Source organism: Dreissena polymorpha, chromosome 9, assembly GCF_020536995.1.
Source record: "Dreissena polymorpha isolate Duluth1 chromosome 9, UMN_Dpol_1.0, whole genome shotgun sequence".
In the NCBI taxonomy this organism is placed as follows: Eukaryota; Metazoa; Mollusca; class Bivalvia; order Myida; family Dreissenidae; genus Dreissena; species Dreissena polymorpha.
This window is the reverse complement of record NC_068363.1, coordinates 76,453,419-76,477,936: the sequence shown is the minus strand read 5'-3', so window position 1 is coordinate 76,477,936 and position 24,518 is coordinate 76,453,419. Positions and strand designations below refer to the sequence as shown.

The window sequence follows — 24,518 nt, the reverse complement described above, 5'->3', positions numbered from 1 at the left end:
CATTCCCATTTGCAGGTTGTTTTTATAACAGCCCAAAGTTTTGAAACATTCTCAAATAGGATTGCACAAAAATGGTGTCTTATTTCAGCTTCACATAATAGTTTGTTAGTAAGAAATTTAGAGTTTATATGTCAGTATTTCCCATTCTATGTTTCATAGAAATCCCAGACCCACCCCAACCACCCCATCGGAGGAAGATTTTCTGTCAACCCGTCCACATGTTGGTGCCATGCCCACGATTACAGCATCCTGTGGAATTAACCCAGGAAAATGAGCAGCACATCATGAAATACCGGGGAGAGGCAATGAAAATCAACAGTTCGCATTTCTACAAACTCGTAAGTTTTACTAAGTATAACTGTTATACTAAGGCATGTTATACCAAGGCGTGATATTTAACATTAACTGCTCTCTTTTGTTAAAATACGTACGTTTAATAATGGCGAGGTGTAACAAATCAAAATCTAATTTCTACATACTTGTTTCTTAAAAGCTCAAATTGACATCTTGCCACATTTCAAGCAAATTCAAATTGAGCTCTCTTCAAATGTCAATCAAATTCTTATCTAAATATCAATCAACCAATCAGCGATCAGTTACTCCGGTGCGGTGGTGGCTTACGACGTTACAGTGTTCTAGCTAGGCCTGAATAGAAGAGCACCCCACCCTGCCCTTCCCAAGCACCACCCTGCCCTGCCCTTCGGAAGCACCACCCTGCCCTTTCAAGGCCACGCCCTGCCCTTTTATTTATTAAAAAAAATTTTTTTTTATTTATTTGAATGGTTTAATAATAATGGGAATAATATATTCCAACAATTATTAATAACATAACATATGCAACAGGGAGCATTCCAAATACGCCTGCACACTCGAAAGTGCCCTTTTGACAAATACTGCGCGTTGAAAGTGCCCTTTTGACAAAATAGCCCCCCTGCCCTTTTCAAATCATAGCTTGAGCACTGATTTACGACCTGTCCGCCATTATCCAGACAAGTACAATCGGGTTTATGTAACTCGGATAGTCTGTTTTCAAATAAATTAATTGTAGGCATTTAATTTATACAATTTGTTAAGCCAAAACGTTACTTTGCCAAGCGTGATAGGCAGCTTCAATGTGTAAACATGGGAAATTTCTCTACCCTTTCTCCATTAATTCCGTACATATTTTCATAAACCGCATCAATAAATGCGATTGAATAAGCGTTATTTATTACTTTTATCACCATTACACATGGTAACATTGGGTAAGTCACTGCCCTTGGGAGCGGTTGGCAGCTGCAATATGTAGGATTACCTTATCTTCATAATATAATGTTAATTTATTTTAAAAAATGACCAAATTGATGTGTTGTTTTGCACTTACAGTTTACCGCTATAATGATTGTGTAATAACATGGGGATTACGGTACCTCCTCGGACTCAGAAATCATGTTTAACTTAGCAAAATGCCAGTTATGAAACGATATATTGTGTCAACTACATGTTAACAATGTTTTGTTAATATTTTTGTAAATAACATCGCTTAATATCATTGTAGAAGTGTTATCTATTTCTTGAGTAATACCACACTTACAGGTATTTATAAATATTTATTCAATATGTTATATTGAAATCTAGGTCTTAACAGTACTGACAGAAAACTTCATTTTTCTCCAATGATTTTCAAAGTGAACTGAACTTGTTAAATAAAACCACAATGGATTCGTTTCATGGAAAACATTGGGTTTTCCATCAAATTGGAGACATTCCAAAATGAGACACGATTTGAGTTATTCCAAAATCATACAAAAATCGGAGTTATTCAAAATGAAATTGTTGATCAATTTTTGTTTCAAATCCAGATAAGAGTAGTTCCTTTGAAAGAAAATGATGAAATGATTAACTACTGTCTATTCTTACAGGAGCAGTTGTACAAGATCTCGTGTCGTGACGACTCGCGGTTTGACAACTACCTCCACAGGGTGTGGTCTCTGTTGCGGCGATATCATGTATGTACACACACGGGGTTTCCTCATACTTAAAAAAGGACCTTATCCCAAAGCTAAATTTAAAAAAAAAATAGTTTTTAGAAAAAAATGTCTAATGACTATTGTCTACTACCGGTTTCACCGGAGGGGACTTGCGCTCTGTGTGTCTGTCAGTCTGTCTGTCACACTTTTCTGTATCCTGCGATAACTTTAAACGTTCTTAATATTTTTTCATGAGACTTAAAACATGGATGGATGGCAATAAGGACATTATGCATGTCATTTCGTTTTGTTCCTACGTCAAAAATTCTGGTTGCTATCGCAATTTTTTTTAATTATTTCTGACAATGGTGGAGCCGGTAGGGGACATATATTGCTTGGCAATAGTCTTGTTATATCTCAATTTCATTTCATAAAAAATCTTACAAAGTATACTGCTATTTTTTTATGATTTTGTTCTCCTAATTTGAATTATTATAGAGTTATATAAAATTAGTTTTTCCCAAATCAATGGTCTTTTCTCGCAAATTGCATGTGTTCCTATAGGGTCAGTGGTGTTTTTAGTCCCCTACCGGTGAAACCGGAGGGGATTTATTTTTTTGCGCTCTGTGTGTCTGTAAGTCTGAAACACTTTTCTGGATCCTGGGATAACTTTAAAAGTTCTTCATATTTTCATGAAACTTGAATGAACAGATGGCAATATGGACATTATGCGCGACATTTAATTTTGTTCCTACGTCAAGAATTCTGGTTGCTATGGCAACAAATAGACTAGAAATATTGCTGAAAATGCTGGATCCTGCGATAACTTTGCAATGTTCTTAATATTTTTAAATGAAACTTGAAACATGGACAGATGGCAATAGGGAGATTATGCAGGTCATTTCATTTTGTTCCTACATCAAGAATTCCGGTTGCTATGGCAACAAATAGACTAGAAATATTGCTCAAAATGGTGGATCCTGTGTTAACTTTAAAAGATCTTCATATTTTTCCATGAAACTTGAAAATTGGACAGATGGCAATATGGATATTATGCACGTAGGTAGGTAGGGAACTTTTATTGCTTGGCAATAGTCTTGTTAACCCTTTCCGTGTGGGAACCAAATTTTGAAGGCCTTTGCAAACAGTTTGGATCCAGATGAGACGCCACAGAACGTGGCGTCTCATCAGGATCCAAACTGTTTGCTATTCTGATAATATTCTTTGAAAAAAATCGAAGAAAATGCTAATTTTAGAAATTAAGCAGACGACATTTTAGCAGACGACAAATTTCCTAGCATGCAAAGGGTTAACCCTTTACCACTCACACACCCAGTTTGAGCTGTTTTAGTCTTTAAGAAAAGCAAAATGAATTGAAGACCTTTCTCAAGAGTTTTAATGGTTTCCTATCCAACTCCATGAAACTCATGAGCAGAAAACAGCATAGAACCTAAACAGCCTGCGTGTTACTCACGGGCTGTTCTGGTTTTATGCTGGTTGCATATTTTCACTTTGCTTCTGAGTGGGAAAGAGTTAAGGAAACAATTTTTGCCCTTTTCCCTCAGCCTATAAAGGTTAATATTTTCTTCAAATTTACCTTGATATTTACCTGAAAATGGAGGCTTTATTTTGAAAAATGACCTCCTGATAGATAGGAAACTTCAAGTATGCTATAACCATGCATTGTACATGTGCAAGGAATTGTTTCATCCTCGGTAATGCACAAATTTGCGAGTCATTTTCCCCTGTAACATAGCTGACAGAGCTGTGTACAAGTATAAGTCATGTTTGTGACTTGCTCTGGGAAAATCTGGTTTATTGCATGTGCGTAAAGTGTCATCCCAGATAAGCCTGTGCAGTCTGTATAGAGGAAAATGTTGTCCCAGATAAGCCTGTGTAGTCTGTATAGAGGAAAGTGTTGACCCAGATAAGCCTGTGTAGTCTGTATAGAGGAAAGTGTTGTCCCAGATAAGCCTGTGTAGAGGAAAGTGTTGTCCCAGATAAGCCTGTGTAGAGGAAAGTGTTGTCCCAGATAAGCCTGTGTAGTCTGTATAGAGGAAAGTGTTGTCCCAGATAAGCCTGTGTAGTCTGTATAGAGGAAAGTGTTGTCCCAGATAAGCCTGTGTAGAGGAAAGTGTTGTCCCAGATAAGCCTGTGTTGTCTGTATAGAGGAAAGTGTTGTCCCAGATAAGCCTGTGTAGTCTGTATATAGGAAAGTGTTGTCCCAGATAAGCCTGTGTAGAGGAAAGTGTTGTCCCAGATAAGCCTGTGTTGTCTGTATAGAGGAAAGTGTTGTCCCAGATAAGCCTGTGTAGAGGAAAGTGTTGTCCCAGATAAGCCTGTGTAGAGGAAAGTGTTGTCCCAGATAAGCCTGTGTAGTCTGTATAGAGGAAAGTGTTGTCCCAGATAAGCCTGTGTAGTCTGTATAGAGGAAAGTGTTGTCCCAGATAAGCCTGTGTAGTCTGTATAGAGGAAAGTGTTGTCCCAGATAAGCCTGTGAAGAGGAAAGTGTTGTCCCAGATAAGCCTGTGTAGTCTGTATAGAGGAAAGTGTTGTCCCAGATAAGCCTGTGTAGTCTGTATAGAGGAAAGTGTTGTCCCAGATAAGCCTGTGTAGAGGAAAGTGTTGTCCCAGATAAGCCTGTGTAGTCTGTATAGAGGAAAGTGATGTCCCAGATAAGCCTGTGTAGTCTGTATAGAAGAAAGTGTTGTCCCAGATAAGCCTGTGTAGTCTGTATAGGGGAAAGTTTTGTCCCAGATAACCTGTGTAGTCTGCATATGGAAAGTGTTGTCCCAGATAAGCCTGTGTAGTCTGCACATGGAAAGTGTTGTCCCAGATAAGCCTGTGTAGTCTGTATAGAGGAAAGTGTTGTCCCAGATAAGCCTGTGTAGTCTGTATAGAGGAAAGTGTTGTCCCAGATAAGCCTGTGTAGTCTGCACATGGAAAGTGTTGTCCCAGATAAGCCTGTGTAGTCTGTATAGAGGAAAGTGTTGTCCCAGATAAGCCTGTGTAGTCTGTATAGAGGAAAGTGTTGTCCCAGATAAGGCTGTGTAGTCTGCATAGAGGAAAGTGTTGTCCCAGATAAGCCTGTGTAGTCTGCACATGGAAAGTGTTGTCCCAGATAAGCCTGTGTAGTCTGTATAGAGGAAAGTGTTGTCCCAGATAAGCCTGTGTAGTCTGTATAGAGGAAAGTGTTGTCCCAGATAAGCCTGTGTAGTCTGTATAGAGGAAAGTGTTGTCCCAGATAAGGCTGTGTAGTCTGTATAGAGGAAAGTGTTGTCCCAGATAAGCCTGTGTAGTCTGCACATGGAAAGTGTTGTCCCAGATAAGCCTGTGTAGTCTGTATAGAGGAAAGTGTTGTCCCAGATACACCTGTGTAGTCTGTATAGAGGAAAGTTTTGTCCCCGATAAGCCTGTGTAGTCTGCATAGAGGAAAGTGTTGTCCCAGATAAGCCTGTCAGAGCTCCAGATAAGGTTTTGTGAAATTCTTAAATTACTACCAGATTTTCAAAAAGAATTCTTAACTCTGAAATTTAATCTTAACGTTACTACTAAGTTTTGGAAAATAATTCTTATTTTGTATAAATGACCTAAAAATAAATAATAATGGTTATTTTCATGAAAAAAAAATCAAAATAAACATACTAGCAACTTTATTTATACGAGTTCAACAGTGTCTTTTCAGTATTATACAATTTTATTTTTCAAATACCTTCATATGCCCAAACTGTGCTTAGATTGCATGCCTTAGATGAATGTTTACATATTTCACAATTAAAACGGGTCTCCCCTTCAATCTTTTCAACAATTAGCCACGGGACTTGTCCCTTCCACTCGTTCAATGTTGTTTTTTGTGTTTAAGTTTGGACCCGTCGTGTCGCGTTTTTTGTTTAGCTTTTCCGACTGTGTCGGAAACTGAACATACAGCATCGTATAAGATCTTTTCTATAATGTCTTTCTAAACATTTAACTTCGGCTCACTTTGCGTACAATATGTTAAAAGCGTGTTTTTGGACGCTTTGCAGTTTTTTAGGACGCTCTCTGGGCGCCGCCATTAGTTTTGACAGATAGACTGTATATGCCGCTTTTATTGGAAAAAATGCGCTTTGTTAAACAAACCCGATAACCATTCTAAATAAGCACCGCAAAGATCTTTAATACGGGAAAAGAACTCAATAAAAATCGATACGAACCGATGTAAAAATAATATTCGTAACTTGATTTTGTAATTCTTAATGGTACAACAAGATTTTAAAATAAATACGTAACGGACTTGAAAATAATTCCTAAATACGAAAATACGACCCTTATCTGGAGCTCTGGCCTGTGTAGTCTGCATATGGAAAGTGTTGTCCCAGATAAGCCTGTGTAGTCTGTATAGAGGAAAGTGTTGTCCCAGATAAGCCTGTGTAGTCTGCACATGAAAGTGTTGTCCCAGATAAGCCTGTGTAGTCTTTATAGAGGAAAGTGTTGTCCCAGATAAGCCTGTGTAGTCTGTATAGGGGAAAGTGTTGTCCCAGATAAGCCTGTGTAGTCTGTATAGAGGAAAGTGTTGTCCCAGATAAGCCTGTGTAGTCTGTATAGAGGAAAGTGTTGTCCCAGATAAGCCTGTGTAGTCTGTATAGAGGAAAGTGTTGTCCCAGATAAGCCTGTGTAGTCTGTATAGAGGAAAGTGTTGTCCCAGATAAGCCTGTGTAGTCTGTATAGAGGAAAGTGTTGTCCCAGATAAGCCTGTGTAGTCTGCACATGCTTATCAGACGACACTTTATGCACATGCATTAAACCCCATATTCCTTGAGCGAGGCTTATTTCTTCCTAGTGTTGTTATTTTGAATCTAGCGCCTATGTCACGTTGGCATGCATTCAATTATTTTCTTTGTTCTAGGGCTTTTATAGTTACAGTTCTCTGTCACAAACTTTGTTCGGAATTATCAGGATTTGTCCTGCTATAGAAGTTTATTTGGAAACCAAACTCTTACTATCAAACCTTTATTTAGTTCTTAGAGATTATATTCGAGACCCAATTATTTTGAATGAATATTTAAGATAGATTTTCTGCTAATGATTGGAGTCGCGTTCTGAGAATACTGGGCAGAATGCATGTGCGTAAAGTGTCTTTCCACCTAAATTGGATTTTTGCTAAGAAGAGACTTCATTTAAACGAAAATTTCATAAAAGCGGAAAGTGTCGTCCCTGATTAGCCTGTGCGGATTGCACAGGCATATCTGGGACGACACTTTACGAACATGCATTATGCCCAGTTTTTTAAGAACACGACTCATTTTTTGGGAACATTAATCAAGAAGTGATCACATTGAGCCTCGCACTGGGAAGTCGCGGCTAAATACATGTGCGTGAAATGTCATCATTAGCCTGTGCAGTCTGCAAAGAAGAGATTTACCTGAAATGCAAAATATCATTAAAGCAGAAAGTGTTGTGTATACACAGGCTTATCTGGTACGAATCTTTGCACACGTTAATTTAGCCCAGTTTTGTCAGAACAAGTCTCATTTATATTAAACTGAAATGTTGTGGGGCTTCAAAGCAGTAGGGGGCATTGTGTTTCACAAACACAGCTCTTGTTTCAGACATTATTTGGTAACCAGCCGAACGAAGGTCTCAGCTTGCAGGGTGCGTTGCCTTTGTCAGTGTTTGAGTGTCTGCATCGTGTGTTTGGTGTTACATTTGAGTGCTTTGCCTCACCTCTCAACTGCTATTTCCGTCAGTACTGTTCTGCGTTCAATGATACAGACGGCTACTTCGGTTCACGAGGGTGAGTAAGCATTAAACCCTTTACCACTCAGATTTGCACTTTGATGCGTTTTGAGTTCGTTTCAAAATTGTATTAAACGTGACACTTTTCATGCTTTCTTGTAGTCAAGTTTTTAAAGCTTCAGTTCCAACCCTTAGATACTGATGAGCAGCAAACATCGTAAAACCTGAACGGGCTGCAATTTACACGCAGGCTGTTGTGGTTTTATGCTGTTTGCATATATCCATTGTAAATTTGCATCTGAGTGGTAAAGATTATAAAATACTATGGGCTACAGATAAAAAATGTGTCCTTTATTTTGTTGCACAAAAGTTGAAGACAAAAATCTGGATTTCAGAAAAGAAGAGAATTCGTCATTCATATAAGTTCTTAATAATGTTAAAAGGTGTTTAAAGGATTTTCAAGAGATAAAATGTTTGAGGGGTTGCAAAGTTCTGTCTGACAAGCGATCAGGTGGTCAAGGGTTTGCTCCCATATTGGAAGCGCCAAAAATGGTTTCTCTGGATCTTCTCTTAAGATACCAAGTACTGGTAGTTCCTGATGATCAGACTTGAAAGTGTATGCATGTAATTAAACGTATTTAAATAGGTTTGAACCAAATTTTGAACTCTACAAAAGTAAATTTGTTCGTTGAAGTACTAGTAAAAAGATTGAATGTTCTGTCATTGCAGGCCAATTCTTTCCTTCCATCCGGTCTGTGGATCGTTTGAAGCCAACCCTCCATTCTGTGAGGAGTTGATGGAGGCAATGGTCGACCATTTTGAGGTCGGTAAAGTGTCAAACATGGTTGGAAATTCAGTCATCAAAATGAGAAGTTCAACCTAGCAAGCCCATAATCTAAAAAAAGCCTGCCTTTAGTAAACTGAGAAGTCCATTTTATGATTTTCAGTGCAGGCCCTTGATATGTGTGGGTTTTCTGAGAAATCTTGATAAAGCACCTTACTGTGCTGTTTGATGATTATCATACGCTTGCTTGACATAACTGTACGTCTCATATTTAAAATGTGAATGCATATCATTATACAAGTTTATCTCAGGGACATTTTTTTGTGGATGCAGGAAAGTAAGAATTGGTTGTAAAATTGTGAGGCTTAAGATGCACATGATGTTTCATAGGTTCTGTTGTATTGTGCGATGCTCATGCAAAAAAGTGTGTAGGTGTTAGTTTGATTGTTTTAACAGTATATATGTGCCTTGCTCGAGAAAAACAGGTTTATGCATGTGCCTAAAGTGTAGTCCCTGATTAGCCTGTGCAAAATGCACTGGCTAATCAGGGACAAAACGTTACACACATGCATTAAGCCCCGTTATCCCAGAGCTCATATTTATGAGCCGTACCGTCTATATGTCTTATATAACTCCCTGTTTTTACACAAACTGCTCTCTTTCAGGGTCTCCTCACAGAGTCCAGCGAGCCCCTGTCGTTTATCGTGTTCATCCCCGAGTGGAGGGATCCCCCCACTGAGGCGCTGATGCGTCTCGAGTCCAGTCCGTTCAAGCGGAAACAGATCATTCTGCCGCCCTTTGAACACGAGTACAGGCATGGGTTTCAACACGTCTGTCCAAAGTGAGTTGTCTCCCCTTCTTACCTAGTTACTTGCGTCTTCATCGCCCCCCCCCCCCCCCCCCCCATAAGGCATCCGATGCTGACAAAAAATCTCCAAGCTTCTCGATCCTGTGCTTTCTTCTCAAGTTGTCTCTGTGTGTATCTTTCCCCTACACTGACAAAACCTTCCTTTCACGGTTACTTACTGACTCTTCACAGTGTGATATTGCGTCAGTATACATGTATTGATACTTTTATTAGCTCGGCTGTTTTCGGAGAAAACCCGAGGTATTGTCATAGCCAGCTCGTCGTGTCGTGTCCGCCGTCTGCATCGTGCTAAAACCTTAACATTTTGTCAAGGTTTTGAACATTGGCTTTAAAATCAAAGTGCTTCAACCTACATTTTTGAAACTTCATATGTAGCTGCACCTTGATGAGTTCTACATGCAACACCCATTTTTGGGTCACTAGGTCAAGGTCACTCACCTCTTAAAAAAAAAAAAAAAAAAATCTGTCAAGTTTTCATTTATTCAAAATTGCACCTGCAGCCAAGCGTGGCACCTGTTATGCGGTGCTCTTGTTTTATACTCTTCGTTGGTTTATAGAGAAATTATTGATAATTTTCACTGTTTAACTGTGGCATAGCATTGTTTATTGTATTTCATGACATCATTATTATAGCATAATTCTTAAGTTTAAATACAAAATTAATCTTTTGTAAGAATAAAATCGAAATAAAATTTGTTGGATTCGTTGGAATATTGATTTTAATTCATTCATGATCATTGAATTTTTTTTTCAATTATCACTCATGAATTAAAATTGATATTCCACAAATTCCAAAAATATCCTCTATTTCTTTTCTGTGGTTTATAAGTGTTCGCCATTATGCTTCCTGCCGGGCATAAAGGATCGGCATAGAAAGTACAGATGTTCGTCAGTTAAAGTGCCTCACACTGGCTGACCCTTACATGTAAGAGGTGACACTATAATAAATAAACACTTAACCAAATGTATTTGTGTTGTTTTCACCAAAGTAAACAAACAAATCAATACATGTATTCTCAAAATCAGGGCACACTAGCAAAAGGATTTACTATTAGTTTCATAATAATACACACAGGATACGTCAATCTGATGAATGACTATATAACTGTTTTTTGAAATATGAAGTTAATTTCACTCAAACAAGTAATTGTTTCAAACATCACTTGTGTTTACTGTAAAAATGGGAAAGAATACTGAACCATTACTGGAATATATATAATAGAATATTGGATTTTTATTTTCCCCAGTCTATACTGGGGGACATTATTGTTTTGCCCTGTCTGTTGGTTTGTTCGTTTGTGTTAAACTTTAACATTTGCCATAACTTTTGCAATATTGAAGATAGCAACTTGATATTTGGCATGTGTATCTCATGGAGCTGCACATTTTGAGTGGTGAAAGATCAAGGTCATCCTTCAAGGTCAAAGGTCAAATATTTGGTGGAAAATAGTGTTTCACAAACACGTCTTGTTTAACCTTAGATTTAAATTTCCAAACTCATGAAGATCGGGAGCAAAGTACTGTTCCTGATTGCCACAAATCCCACTATATATTGTAAATTATATGCAGCTTTGAAAAAGAAGATAGAGAAATATTTGTTTATGTCCCCCAGTCTATACTGGGGGACATATTTTTTATGTCCCCTTTCGAAGAAAAGGGGGTATATAGTTTTCGCACTGTCAGTCTGTCTGTCAGTCTGTCACACTTCGTGTCTGCTCTCTAATTCAAATAGTTTTCATCCGATCTTTACAAAACTTGGTCAGAAGTTGTATCAAGACAATATCTAGGTCAAGTTTGAATATGGGTCAGGGAAGTAATAAGCTTTAAATGGACATAATTATCTGACCTGCCAAATTATTATGCCCCCCTTCGAAGAAGAGGGGGTATATTGCTTTGCTCATGTCGGTCTGTCGGTCGGTCTGTCGGTCGGTCCGTCCACCAGGTGGTTGTCAGACGATAACTCAAGAACGCTTGGGCCTAGGATCATGAAACTTCATAGGTACATTGATCATGACTTGCAGATGACCCCTATTGATTTTGAGGTCACTAGGTCAAAGGTCAAGGTCACGGTGACCAGAAATAGTAAAATGGTTTTTGAATGATAACTCGAGAACGCATACGCCTAGGATCATGAAACTTCATGGGTAGATTGATCATGACTTGCAGATGACCCCTATTGATTTTGAGATCACTAGGTCAAAGGTCAAGGTCACGGTGACCCGAAATAGTAAAATGGTTTCTGGATGATAACTCAAGAACGCATACGCCTAGGATCATGAAACTTCATAGGTAGATTGATCATGACTCGCAGATGACCCCTATTGATTTTGAGGTCACTAGGTCAAAGGTCAAGGTCACGGTGACCCGAAATAGTAAAATGGTTTTCGGATGATAACTCAAGAACGCATACGCCTAGGATCATGAAACTTCATAGGTAGATTGATCATGACTTGCAGATGACCCCTATTGATTTTGAGGTCACAAGGTCAAAGGTCAAGGTCACGGTGATCGGAAATAGTAAAATGATTTTCGGATGATAACTCAAGAACGGTTTTGCCTAGGATCATGACACTTCATAGGTACATTGATCGTGACTCGCAGATGACCCCTATTGATTTTCAGGTCACTAGGTCAAAGGTCAAGGTCACAGTGACAAAAATCGTATTCACACAATGGCTGCCACTACAACGGACAGCCCATATGGGGGGCATGCATGTTTTACAAACAGCCCTTGTATATTTTTGTTAAATAAATCAAAGCGTCGCAGTAGGTGGCATTGTGTTTCTGACAAACACATCGTGGTAAAAGGTCAAGGTCATCCTTCAAGGTCTAAGGTCAAAAATACAAATCCAATGGAAGTAATAAGCTTTAAAGGGAGATAATTATTCAATATTGAACATAGCAACTTTTTTTTTTTTTTTATTCAATATCATACATATAATGTAAACATGTATATGATCATACAGCATAGTGATTGTACAAAGCAATAAAGTTCAGACATGTTATACAAGATATGCTAATATATATATATTTTTATAGAGAGAAAAGAAAAGAACAACAGAGGGATAGTTATGAAAAATGATGAGTTGTATAAAGTCGGAAGAAAGCATACTGGACTTGTGTGTTTTGTTGTATATTCACAATGATCTTGTCAGATTGAAAAAAAAAATAAAATAAACTAACATTAGAGTGAAATGTATATAAGTGGACAAACCATTATGAGAATTTAATCCGATTCCATTTTTGTTCAAAGATTTGTAATGTGTCATTACTGAGGGCTATTTCTTTCTCAATCTGGATTTTTAGTTTAAGACTATGGACAAAACAATTAAAATTTGGTACTTGTTTTTTGTACTTCATGTTTAAGATAAAATATTTCATCAATATAACCATAAAATTCACAATATTATTACAGTCTATTGATTTCAATGAGTTAATTCCGAAACTTATATTTAAGAAAGATAGTTTAACGTTTAGTTGATGTTGTTCAAGAAAAGATATTAATTGATTCCAAATAGGCTGGATGTGTTTGCACTCCCAAAAAAGATGTTCTATAGTTTCTATGTTTTCACTACAGAAGTCACACAGATTTGAGTTAGATAATTTGTATTTAAAGAGATATTTATTTGTAGCTATAATTCTATGGATGTATTTATATTGAAAATTTCTCAGTGTGCTTTCAATAGTTGCTTTATATGGCATGGTAAATATGTGTTTCCAATTAAATTCATTTTCTCCAAAAAGGACTTGCCATTTATTTTGGATTTTGGAGTTTTCTGTAGGGTTTTGAATTTGTAGTGTGTAAAATATTTTATTTGTTTTGTTTTTTCTTCCAAGTATGTTTTCTACAAATGTTGTTTGAGTACATGGTGTATTATTTGTATTGATTTCAGATTTAATATGTATGGGTATGCTTTTGATTAGTGTGTAGTACTTCAGAAAATTATTTGAAGGTATTCCGTATATGTAGCATATATTATCAAAAGAGTAGAAATCCTTAATTCTGTAGTCATATAATTGGTCGACATATTTAATGCTTCGTTCAAACCAATCTTTATAGAAAAACGTCTTATTGTTTGAAGTTATGTCTTTATTATTCCATAAAATTGTTTTACTGCTGGTTTGGGTTTCTAAGTTATGAGTGACATCACTCCACGCTGATAGAACATCAGACAGAAATATGTTTTCGTTTGCAATTTCATGTAAGATAGTATTGCTGATGTTACATTCAAAGAGTAAGTAGTTGCCATATTTTTTTAGGATTTTATGGTAGAATAATTTCCATTTACTCGTATTGGTATTATCTAGGTATCGTTTAACCCAGCTGCATTTGACTGCATTCAAGAATGAGTCAATGTTCGTTAATTGGATACCTCCATTTTCTACAGATTGAATTAACTGAGTTCTTTTTATTTTATCAGGCTTACCGTCCCATATGAAATGAAATATTGCTGATTTTATATCGTTAATAACATCATTTGGTGGATTTGGGAGAACTGTTAATACATATATTAATTTAGGAAGTGCAAACGTTTTCAATACTGTGTTTTTTCCGATTAGTGTAAGTTTACGATGATGCCATGATTTTAAGCAGTTTTTAAAATTCTGTAATTTAGGTAGTATATTTTTAAGAACTGTATCCTTTTCATTATTTGTGAATGTAATTCCTAACGTTGTGGCTTCATCGGATGTCCAATTAAATTTCATTTCTTTTTTATATTGAACATTACTTTGTTTTAATTTACCTACTCGTAGCACAGTACATTTACTTTTGTTTAGTTTAAGACCAGATGTCAGTCCATAAAGGGTTAGCGACTCTATTAGGTTATGGAAAGAATCGTAATTGTAATTTGAAAAATAAGTTGCATCGTCAGCAAATAGGGATTGTTTGATTTCTTCGTCAAGTTCTAGTGATATGCCTTTTATGTGTTTATTTGATTGGATGTGATGTGATAGATACTCGATGCAAATAATAAATAGCGATGATGAGAGTGGACATCCTTGTCGAACCCCTCGTTCGATGTTAAAACTGTTTGAAAAGAAGCCATTGTTGATGATTATACTGTAAATATCGGTATAGAATAGTTTGACCCATTGAATGAGACTTTCACCAAAGTTCATATTTTTTAAGCAAGAGAACATAAATGAATGATCAAGCGAATCGAATGCCTTTTCAAAGTCTGAAAAGAATATTAGACCAGGATTATTTGAATTGTTGAAATAGTTTATGCATTCTTGGATAAGACGAACGTTTTCACCAATGTAACCTCCTGTTATGAAACCAGATTGAGATTTTGAAATGATTGATGTTAATATTTTTTTTATTCTGTTTGCTATACTTTTAGTTGCAATTTTATAATCATTGTTTAGTAAACTAATCGGGCGCCAGTTTGATAAGGATTCCAAGTTTTTTCCAGGTTTTGGAATAAGTGATATAATACCTTGTTTTTGTAGCGTAGTTAAATTTTCGTTGTTAAATGAATAGTTAAGTGAATTAATGTGTTTTTATATCATTCCAGAATATTTTATAAAATTCGATTGTGATGCCATCAGATCCTGGGCTTTTGTTATTTTGCATTTCTTTTAGGGCTAATCCACATTCATATTCATTAAGCAATCCGTCGCACAGTTGTTTTTCCTCCTGGTTTTAAGCGTGATGTGTATTTTTAAAAAGGGTGTTATTTTCAACTTTTTTTCGTTTATAAAGGGTTTCGAAAAATGTTGTTCTTCTAGTATTTGAGTTCTGTTTGTTATATCTTTGCCATTGACTACTAATTTATGTACAGTTTTTTGTTCACTTCTACGTTTTTCAATGTTTGCGAAATATTTTGTATTTTTTTCATTATGTTCAACATGCTGTGCACGCGCTCTTAGTATTATTCCATTGAGATGTGTATGATAGATTCCGTCTAATATTTGTTTTTTTAATGTTATTTCATTTTCAATGTCGGTGGTATCATTTGTGTTTGTTTGATGCAATTGTTTTTCAAGTGTTTCAATGTTTTTGATGGTTTCAGTTTCAAGTTTGTGTGTTTCTTTTTGTTTAAATGATGTGTATCTAATTGTTGTGTTACGTATATTTCCTTTAATTACTTCCCATAAGGTATTTGGGTTTGCATCTTTATTATTTTGAACTGTATTTAATATTTCCTGTTTTATTTGTGTTTGATATTGCGTATCTAGTAAGATGCTGTTGTTAATTTTAAAGTATCCTGGGCCTCTTTCAGGTTGTATATTGTGCAGTTTAAGTTCAACTAGAGAGTGGTCAGTCATAAATCCTGGTTTTATGTTACATGTGTCAATAATGTTGCAAAGTGATTCAGATATTAAAAAATAGTCTAATCTACAAAATATTGTTGGTTTTTTGTGTTTGAGTGCCAGGTGAATTTGCTTTCGTTTGGGTATACTGTACGCCAGATATCTATCATATTTTAGTTTTCAATTATGTTATTCAAAATGTTTCTATTTTTAGTATGAGTATAAAGGTTTCCATTCTTTTTATCTATTAATGGGTTCAGGACAGTATTGAAATCACCACCGATTATAATATTTTTATCTTGGTTATTAATTATAAAGGATTGTAATGTTGCATATAAAAATGTGGAATCGTCTATGTTAGGGCCGTAGACGTTGATTAATGTTATTTGTGTTTCGTGTATTTTGATATCTATACTTGCTTGTCTGCCAATTATTATTTCCTTAAAATTATCGACTGTGACCCCTATATTATTTTTTATCAGAAATGTATGTTCTCCACTGAGATAGATTTCTCCATTCCATTCATCTTTTTAAGTTTGTGCTAAAGTAGGTGTCAAATGACATTCTTGTAAAAGGCATATAATTTTTTTTTTCGTCTAACCATTTGAAGATTTTTATTTGTTTGTCTTTATTGTTTAATCCTTTAACATTTAAAGTACACAATTTAATCATTTAAGTAGGTGGAGGGTGATGTGAATGGTAATGTGTATGTGCTTGTCCAGTTAGTTTCTATCTTAAAACATGTCCAGTTTGTTTCTATTATAAGACATAGGATGCCCATGCATACGAACAAAAATAGAAAACAAAAATTAGGGATACAAAAAGATGAATATTCCTTAGATATGAAGAAGTGAAAAGAAATAATCACAAAAGTGAGAAAAAACACAATGAACCACTGGTCCCAACTAAGAAACAAACATAATAGACAGAGAAAAACATAAAATTGAAAATGACAATGAGTGTAATGGTAGCTTGGCTAAACATTACAAAGATAAAAAGAATAAAAGAGCATATGCAATCAGTGGATAGTATAATTTTTCATTATCTTTCGAACAGTTATGTTGAAATTAAGAATTTTGTTATATTTTTAAGTGCAGATATCAATCAATATAATGTTATTTAAATTAACATAGCAACTTGATATTTGGCATGCATGTGTATCTCATGGAGCTGCACATTTTGAGTGGTGAATCTACAGTCATGGTAGTGGCTTTTAATTATTTGCTACTTAAAATAGAGATTTGTTAGAGACAATTATTTTCAAGGGAAGTAATTTATATAGTTATAAATCTCATATTATATATTTCCTTACCAAGAATTTAAGTTCTTTTCACAGTTACTGTACAGATTTTTTTATTTTGATTATTTATAACTCAAATGATTTATTTGTCAAAGTTTTTTTTTAATGATATAATTATCATTTCTTTCCTGTACTAATTTGTGAATGGTAGGGTTCATTACATACCTGTGGACTAATGTCCATAGAGACATGATAAACTCTGGCTATGATCTCTTTTATAAACCACAGGCCTTTTTTGTCAGTGATGTCTGACTTGGTCATTTTTGACTGTCTACAAAATCCAAGGGAAGTAATAAGCTTTAAAGGGAGATTATTTCTATACCTGCCAAATGATAAATAGAAATTTTATTTCAAAGCAGCGCAGTAGGGGGCATTGTGTTTCTGACGAACACATCTCTTGTTGCCCTATCTGTTTGTTGGTTTGTTTGTGTGAAACTTTAACATTGGCCATAACTTTTGCAATGTTGAAGATTGCAACTTGATATTTGGCATGTATGTTTATCTCATGGAGCTGCACATTTTGAGTGGTGAAAGGTCAAGGTCATCCTTCAAGACCAAAGGTCAAATATATGGAGGGGGGACATAGTGTTTCACAAACACATCTTGTTTTAAGCTGTAATTGATTAATATGGTCTTCATTTTCAGTTAATACGTTTTATTATCAAAACATATCGGGTCTTTCTGCAACACATATTACCATTATACTCATTAATTTTAATACTATATTAAATAATTTGGATTACTTCGCCTAGATAATATTTATGCTTTTGTTTCTGCCAAAAAATGTTCTGAAAGGACATAAGAAGGTTAATATTTTACTATTAAAATTTGATAAGATGATCATGGATTTAATATGTGGATATGGCGATGGAAATAATTGGCCATTTGAAGGTAAAGGAAGTCACAGTGAAAACTGTGAATAACACGTCAAATACCTTAAACAATAAACTTAAAACTGTGTATTAACAACCGTGTGAAATAACCATATAAACATATAATTACACTAACCCTCTCCTGATACCCTCCCATATGCACATCATCATATATGTTTTCAGCGCCGTTTTTTAGGAGTGAGACGTGATAAAAACTTTTCTGATGTTTGTTGCTTACATTATGTTAACTGAAATAAAACTAGAGCTTTTACCAGAGAGGCTCAAATGGCGATACTAGTGTTCTTGGTTATTTTTTTTTTCAACATATTTTTTTTCAAGATTGCAAACAAGAACACACAATATGAATAATAACAATCATGTTTTGCAATCAGACACGAACAAAGAAAATACAAACAAAACAAAACACTTAATGTTTCCAACACATATAGATAAAGTAATATATATTAGTAGTCAAGTACAGTCAAAGAATATAAGTTGAGCATCTGTTAAACTTTTCTATTACATGTAGTTGTGTGTGAAAAAAAAGAGTTATTGCACTTTTTTGTGTGTATGATGTTACTTTTTAAGGCCATATCTCAGACACCATACAAGACTTCAACATGAAACTTCATGGGTGTATTGATATCGAAAGGAGAAGTGCCATGCAGAATAACCATAAGTCCATAACCCGGTACTTTCTTAAATAAGAATACCAGGGAGTTGCCGTTTGCCATTTTTGTATTGTGTTACTTTTCAGGGCTATATCTCAGATACACTACAAGACTTTAATATGAAACTGCATGAGCGTATAGATATCAATAAGATGAATCAAAGTGCATAAAAGCAAGTACCCTACACATATATATTTTTTTAGGATTATACCATATATGAAGGGATTTGCACCCATCCATAAACCACAAGTATTTGGCAGGGGACAGCAATTCAACGAATTTGCTTATTGTTTTCAGGGACTCAATGCACCACAAGGCTGCTCACGGAACTCTCGTAGTGTTTCTGCAGAACGATGCAGGCTTTGACAAGTGGGGGCCCACAACAGAACGCGTCAAAGAGCTCCTCATTGCTGCAAAACCGAAACAATCTCTGTGAAAGTGATGTGAAAGTGACGTGAAGGTTTACTCTGTGAAAGTGATGTGAAGGTTTTACTCTGTGGAAAGAGGTTTGAAGACAAGGGTTTTGGAAATCCATCATTTAAAAGTTTGTGGTACAATTATTGATAGTGAACATGTGCAATCTGCACAGTTAATATGTACACTTTTATTTTCATTGATTTACAAATACTTACAAATATAATGCATCGGAAGAGAAAAAAAATTAACTTGGTCACTTAACCACAAAATATTTTTTTATGGAAATACTTTGGAGCACTTTGGTAGCAATTCCAGTTTCCAAGATAATCGTTTCAATGAAATGACTACCGGTATTTATGCACCTTTAGTTTGGTAAACTTTTGGAGGATCAGGCGTCTGTTTGTTCATCTTTCTGTCTGTCACAGTTACTGGTAAAGTTGATTGTAACATTTTGACTAGTATCAATACTGCTGCTGCAAGTGAGTTGCGCTTTGGGAAAATGGAGCTTAATGCATGTGTGTAAAGGGTCAGTGCAAGGCTTATCAGGGACGATTCTTTATGTGTTAAGTTGATTTTCGCTAAGAAGGGACTTCCTTGAAACGAAAAATACCATAAGTTATTAACTTCGAAAAGTGACATTCCTGATAAGCCTTATGAACTTAACGCAGCACTTTATGCACATGAATAAGCTCTAGTTTCCAATTGCGCAGCTCAATTCTTTGTCACTTATATGTTAATGATGGCCACTCCCTGTCCACTAATTTTCACAAGCTTTTTCTTAGAAATGGGTTATCCAGTATCAAAAAGGGGTGTATGTTATTGTCAAACACAGACCCTTATTTAGTTTAATACATGTATTGTTTTGACTTTCCCTTTAAATTTCACAGCATTTGTTATCATGAACATTAAAATGCCCATCAACATGATATAAGTTTAAAAGGGTGAATTGCATTGATCTCAAATTTTTAAAATATATTTGCCACCATTTCATTAACCATTTCTAGATTTACTTCGTGAGAATTTTTTTGACTGTTTCTGAAAATGGCTCATTGTATAATCATTTGATGTAATATTAAAGGGAATTGTTTAGGGTCGTTCCTGTTTTTTTATGTCCCTGGTAGGGTGGCATATAGCATTTGAACTGTCCGTCAGTCCGTCCGAAAACTTTAACATTGGGCATAACTTTTGCAATATTGAAGATAGCAACATGATATTTGGCATGCATGTGTATCTCATGGAGCTGCGTATTTTGAGTAGTGAAAGGTAAAGGTCATCCTTCAAGGTCAAAGGTAAAAAAAACTAATCCAAGGGAAGTAACAAGCTTTAAAATGAGATAATTTCTATTTATCATTTGGCAGGAACAGATCATTTTTACAAGGGAAGTAATATTTTTTAAGGTATATAATAAGGAAAAAAATTCAAATAAATCAAAGCGGTGCAGTAGGGGGCATTGTTTTTCTGACAAACACATCTCTTGTTACAGTTTATGAAAATGGATCCTTGTTTAATCATTTTATGTAATATTAAAGGGACTTGTTCAGGGTCGTTTGTATTTAAAATAATGTCATTAAATGAATTTGCTAACAAAATTGTAACATGAGATCAAGAAAATGTTACAAGCCTGCCTATATGAGACAGAGAATTTGAACTGTTTTTAATCATTATTGTAAAGGGAAATGAAATTAAAAGAACCCTGTATGTTATGTTGTGTTTCAGATTTTTGTGCAATTTTTCGTCTGCATTTATCATTGATAATAATTATTTGCAGTGTTTAGTGAGTGTTAATTCATGTTGTTTATTTTGTGGGACTTATCATTTAATGTAGTTAACTTTTCGATAAAATGTTTGCATGTTGAAATATGGCTTCACATGTTAACGTCCACTGAAACGTGTGTCCAGAACTGTAACATTTTTCATGTAGTTTGTCCGATTTCCTATTTTTACAAATTATTTTATGGTGTTCTCTGACTTTTTATCGTGGAATATTTTTACAAAAAGCGTTATTTTGCTTTGTAGAAAGCTAATATTGACTTGTTGATGTTTTTGTTATGTTTTTCTGTTACGGATTTAGTTTATTATAGATAAAGTGTTAGTGTAAGAAAAAATTAAAATAAAAAGACCAATATATTTGAACAAAACAGATTATGGTTTAAGTCATTTTAATGAATCATTGTTCGTTAATTTGTAGTATCAGAATTTTCCTTAATTTGCCATATACCACCACCATTACTGCTATACTTACATGTTTATCAACGATTTATTCAATAAATAACTTGTCATTGATTTTTTGTTTGGTGATATGATTTTTAAATTTAAGATTTTAACATTTTGTTAAAGTATATTTAATTTTGTTACATTGTTTAACAAGATTGTGTGTGTGGTAGCAATGAGGCTACAAATATTCATATCATATCATGATTAGCTCCCCTGAGCGTTATGTGCTCATGATGAGCTTTTGTGATCACCTTTTGTCTGATGTTTGTCATCCATCGTGAATTGTCTTCATTTAACTTTATAAATGATATCCATCCATAGAAAAAAACATTGCCATCAGGGGTGGGGAAGTTTTTCTTGTATGGCTATCCTGAAACCTTGCAATCACTTGAATCACTTTCTATGTCTAATATTCCTACAACTCATGATCAAGAACATTTGTTCTAATGATATCACAACTATGTTCAAAAATGGTTCAAGTCTGTTTATAAACATATCCACCTAGGGGCAGGTTAGTTTTCCTTATATGGCTTTAGTGAAACCTTTTGAACTCTATATGTTCATTTTTTGTCGAATCTTCATGAAACTTGCTCAAAACATTGTTCAAATAATGTCTTAGCGGAGTTTGAAAATGGTTCTGGTCCGCTTAAAAACATGGCTTCCAGGGGGCAGCAGTTTTCTTAGATGGCAATAGTTCAACCTTGTGGACACTTAAGATATTAAATGTGTTTCCCCAATCAACATCAAACTTTTATCGAATTATATCTCAGCCAAGATCAAAAATGGTTCTGGGAAAAACAGCAAGGTCAAAAATCACCTTTATTACACACAAAAATAAAAGCTGCTTCAACAGTTTCATTCCTTAAGTTCTCAGGAGAGCAACCTTTGACATTTAGCCCTCTTGTTATAATTATTTTATATATTTCATTTTGGTATGTTACATTTTTATCATCATCACTTTTTAAAATCTTCATTGTTATCGTATCGGCATTGATCATTACAGATCCTATTTAGACATTGTAAATATTCATTATCACTGTAGTTTGTTGTTATTTTCATTAGTTGTCATTTAATGTATTCATGTGTTTTTCATCTAAGGACTTTTATTTATGTTAATCATCATCATCATTGTTGTCATAACTCATTTGTCATAAATGAAATCATCGTAAGAAACATTATCATCACCGTGATCATAATGCTCATCGTTGTAATTATTATCTTCGGCACAATCATCATCATCAGTGCCATTTTTAGCTCGGCTGTTTTCGAAGAAAACCCGAGGTATTGTCATAGCCAGCTCGTCGTCCGCCGTGCTAAAACCTTGACATTTTCCTCTAACATCAAAGTGCTTCCACCTACAACTTTGAAACTTCATATGTAGATGCACCTTGATGAGTTCTACACGCCACACCCATTTTTGGGTCACTAGGTCAAAGTTCAAGGTCACTGTGACCTCTAAAAAAAGAAAACTGACAAGCTTTCGCAGCCGAGCGTGGCACCCGTTATTCGGTGCTCTTGTTAATTATGTCATTAATTTAACTATTTTTATATTGTATAATAGCTGAATAAAAATTCTTACTGTACAAAAATATATATAACAAATATTTAAAAAGAACAGGTTGGCAGCACTTTGTTTATGTGTTATGTATGTCATTGCTTTGATCTTCATCATAATCGTTGTTATCCCATCATAATATTTTAGACATAATTATGTTTAAAATCTGTATACCCCATCATTTTTTGTTGCAATATATTGTCACAAAAATGGCAAATAAAATATAATTATGTTTAAAATCTTTATACCTAAATTATTTTTTGTTGAAATATGTTGTAACTTGTTCATTTATACTTCAGTAAGTACTTGGTATTTACAAAATTTAATTCTTAAGGGACCCATTTGGAGTTCTAAGGTTGGAAATAAACTCAACATTTCTTGAAAAGTATTTAAATTTTCACTTTGTGTGATTTTTTCAAATTGCTATTTTTATGTCTGTTTTGGTTGCAAAATTTGATTTAAATTATTTAGATATTTATTGAATTTTTTTCTACAAATAACAAGGATATTACATGTGTAAAATGTAGCAAGTTTATGTTGTTTTAATTGAAAAATATCATACTTTACTTCTCCGTAAAAAAAATTAAATTGTGTCTTCTACAATCTTTACCTTGAATAAAAAAGATTTTAATAAAAAGGCATTTTACAAAATTATTTGTGGGACAAAATTGTGCAATTGTCCCTTCAATGTTTTAAGTTGTATCATCCTCATTGTCCCTTTAATGTTTTAAGTCTTTTCATCCCATATAACTTCATTGTACAAATCATTGAACCTTATTTATTATAGTAAATGTTGTTTTAAAAACATTCAGTTTTAGAGCTGCGACAGATTTTTGTTTATTTAAGTACCTTTTATATACAAGTATACGTGTTCACTGTTGATTACTATGACCATTGTGTGTAAATATGAAATGTTATGAATGAAAGAGTCTATTTACAAATGTGCTCCCAGTGTGTTACATTATTTTATTCGTCCAAAACCAAATACTTAGGAGAATTTTGTGTGACGTGATATCCAAGGGGGTTCGTTCAAAAAATAGCCTGGCCCTAAACACTGCCTCGCAGATGCTTTGTGTACAGATTGAAACTGTGTATTTAATTAATTTGCAACATGTGTAAATTATAACAAAGGAGTTAATTGTTGGATATACAAACAGAAAATAAATTGGCAATTAGATTGGCAGTTTCATATAATGTTTCGGGATGTATATGTGCTAATTCGATTAAAAGGCATGCAAACGCTGGCAGGGAAACGGTCTGTTTTTTCTGCTCTCAAAATGTTTCAAAACGTTAAAGAAACGAACCTTCTTCCTTGGGTATGCCGGTAGTTTGAACTAAAGGTAGCATACGAATTACTGTAATGAATTTGCTTTCAGAAAAAAAATCTTACGAAGATGCTTTCTCGCAACTAAATATTTCATTTATAAATGCCTAACCTCTCACCCCCCCCCCCCCCTCCACATTGCATATGATAAGTAAAAACCAGCGACAAGCTTTGCGCTGATACGAAACTTTTTTTATATACACGTATCTGTTTACTGATGCAACATGTTTACAAGACTAAATATTTCACGCCTTCTTTTAAATATTTTAAATACCGGTAGCATGCGTACATCGTCGAATTAAAGCCCCATACAGTAATTTAAATACTCGAAATCGACAAATATTTCGTTCAATGAAATTTACCCATACACAATCAGTCTTCCTTATAGCAATATCCAAGTTTCAACGCTAGATGTGGTATGGTAATTTAGACTTGACGAGATACAAAATGCTCGTTTTTATATTTTTTGTGACAATATATTCCATTTTATTTTCCCGCAACGATATATATTCATACGACACACGAGCACTAACTTGGTACATAAACATATGCTGAATATATTGCCCCACAAAAAGAGCATTTTGTATCTAG

The 24,518-nt window shown here is 34.8% G+C and overlaps 1 protein-coding gene across 1 annotated transcript in view; it reads left to right on the top strand.

Moving 5' to 3' along the window:
- LOC127845032 (mRNA (2'-O-methyladenosine-N(6)-)-methyltransferase-like) overlaps positions 1 to 23,548 on the top strand; it is a 38,927-nt gene extending 15,379 nt beyond the window's left edge. The window contains exons 9-14 of the mRNA XM_052375654.1: positions 160 to 338; positions 1,902 to 1,988; positions 7,538 to 7,722; positions 8,394 to 8,487; positions 9,114 to 9,289; positions 18,715 to 23,548. Of these exons, the coding sequence (XP_052231614.1) occupies positions 160 to 338; positions 1,902 to 1,988; positions 7,538 to 7,722; positions 8,394 to 8,487; positions 9,114 to 9,289; positions 18,715 to 18,853 (860 nt within the window). The 3' untranslated portion in view covers positions 18,854 to 23,548. The remainder of the gene's footprint in view (positions 1 to 159; positions 339 to 1,901; positions 1,989 to 7,537; positions 7,723 to 8,393; positions 8,488 to 9,113; positions 9,290 to 18,714) is intronic.
- Positions 23,549 to 24,518: the final 970 nt, after the last annotated feature.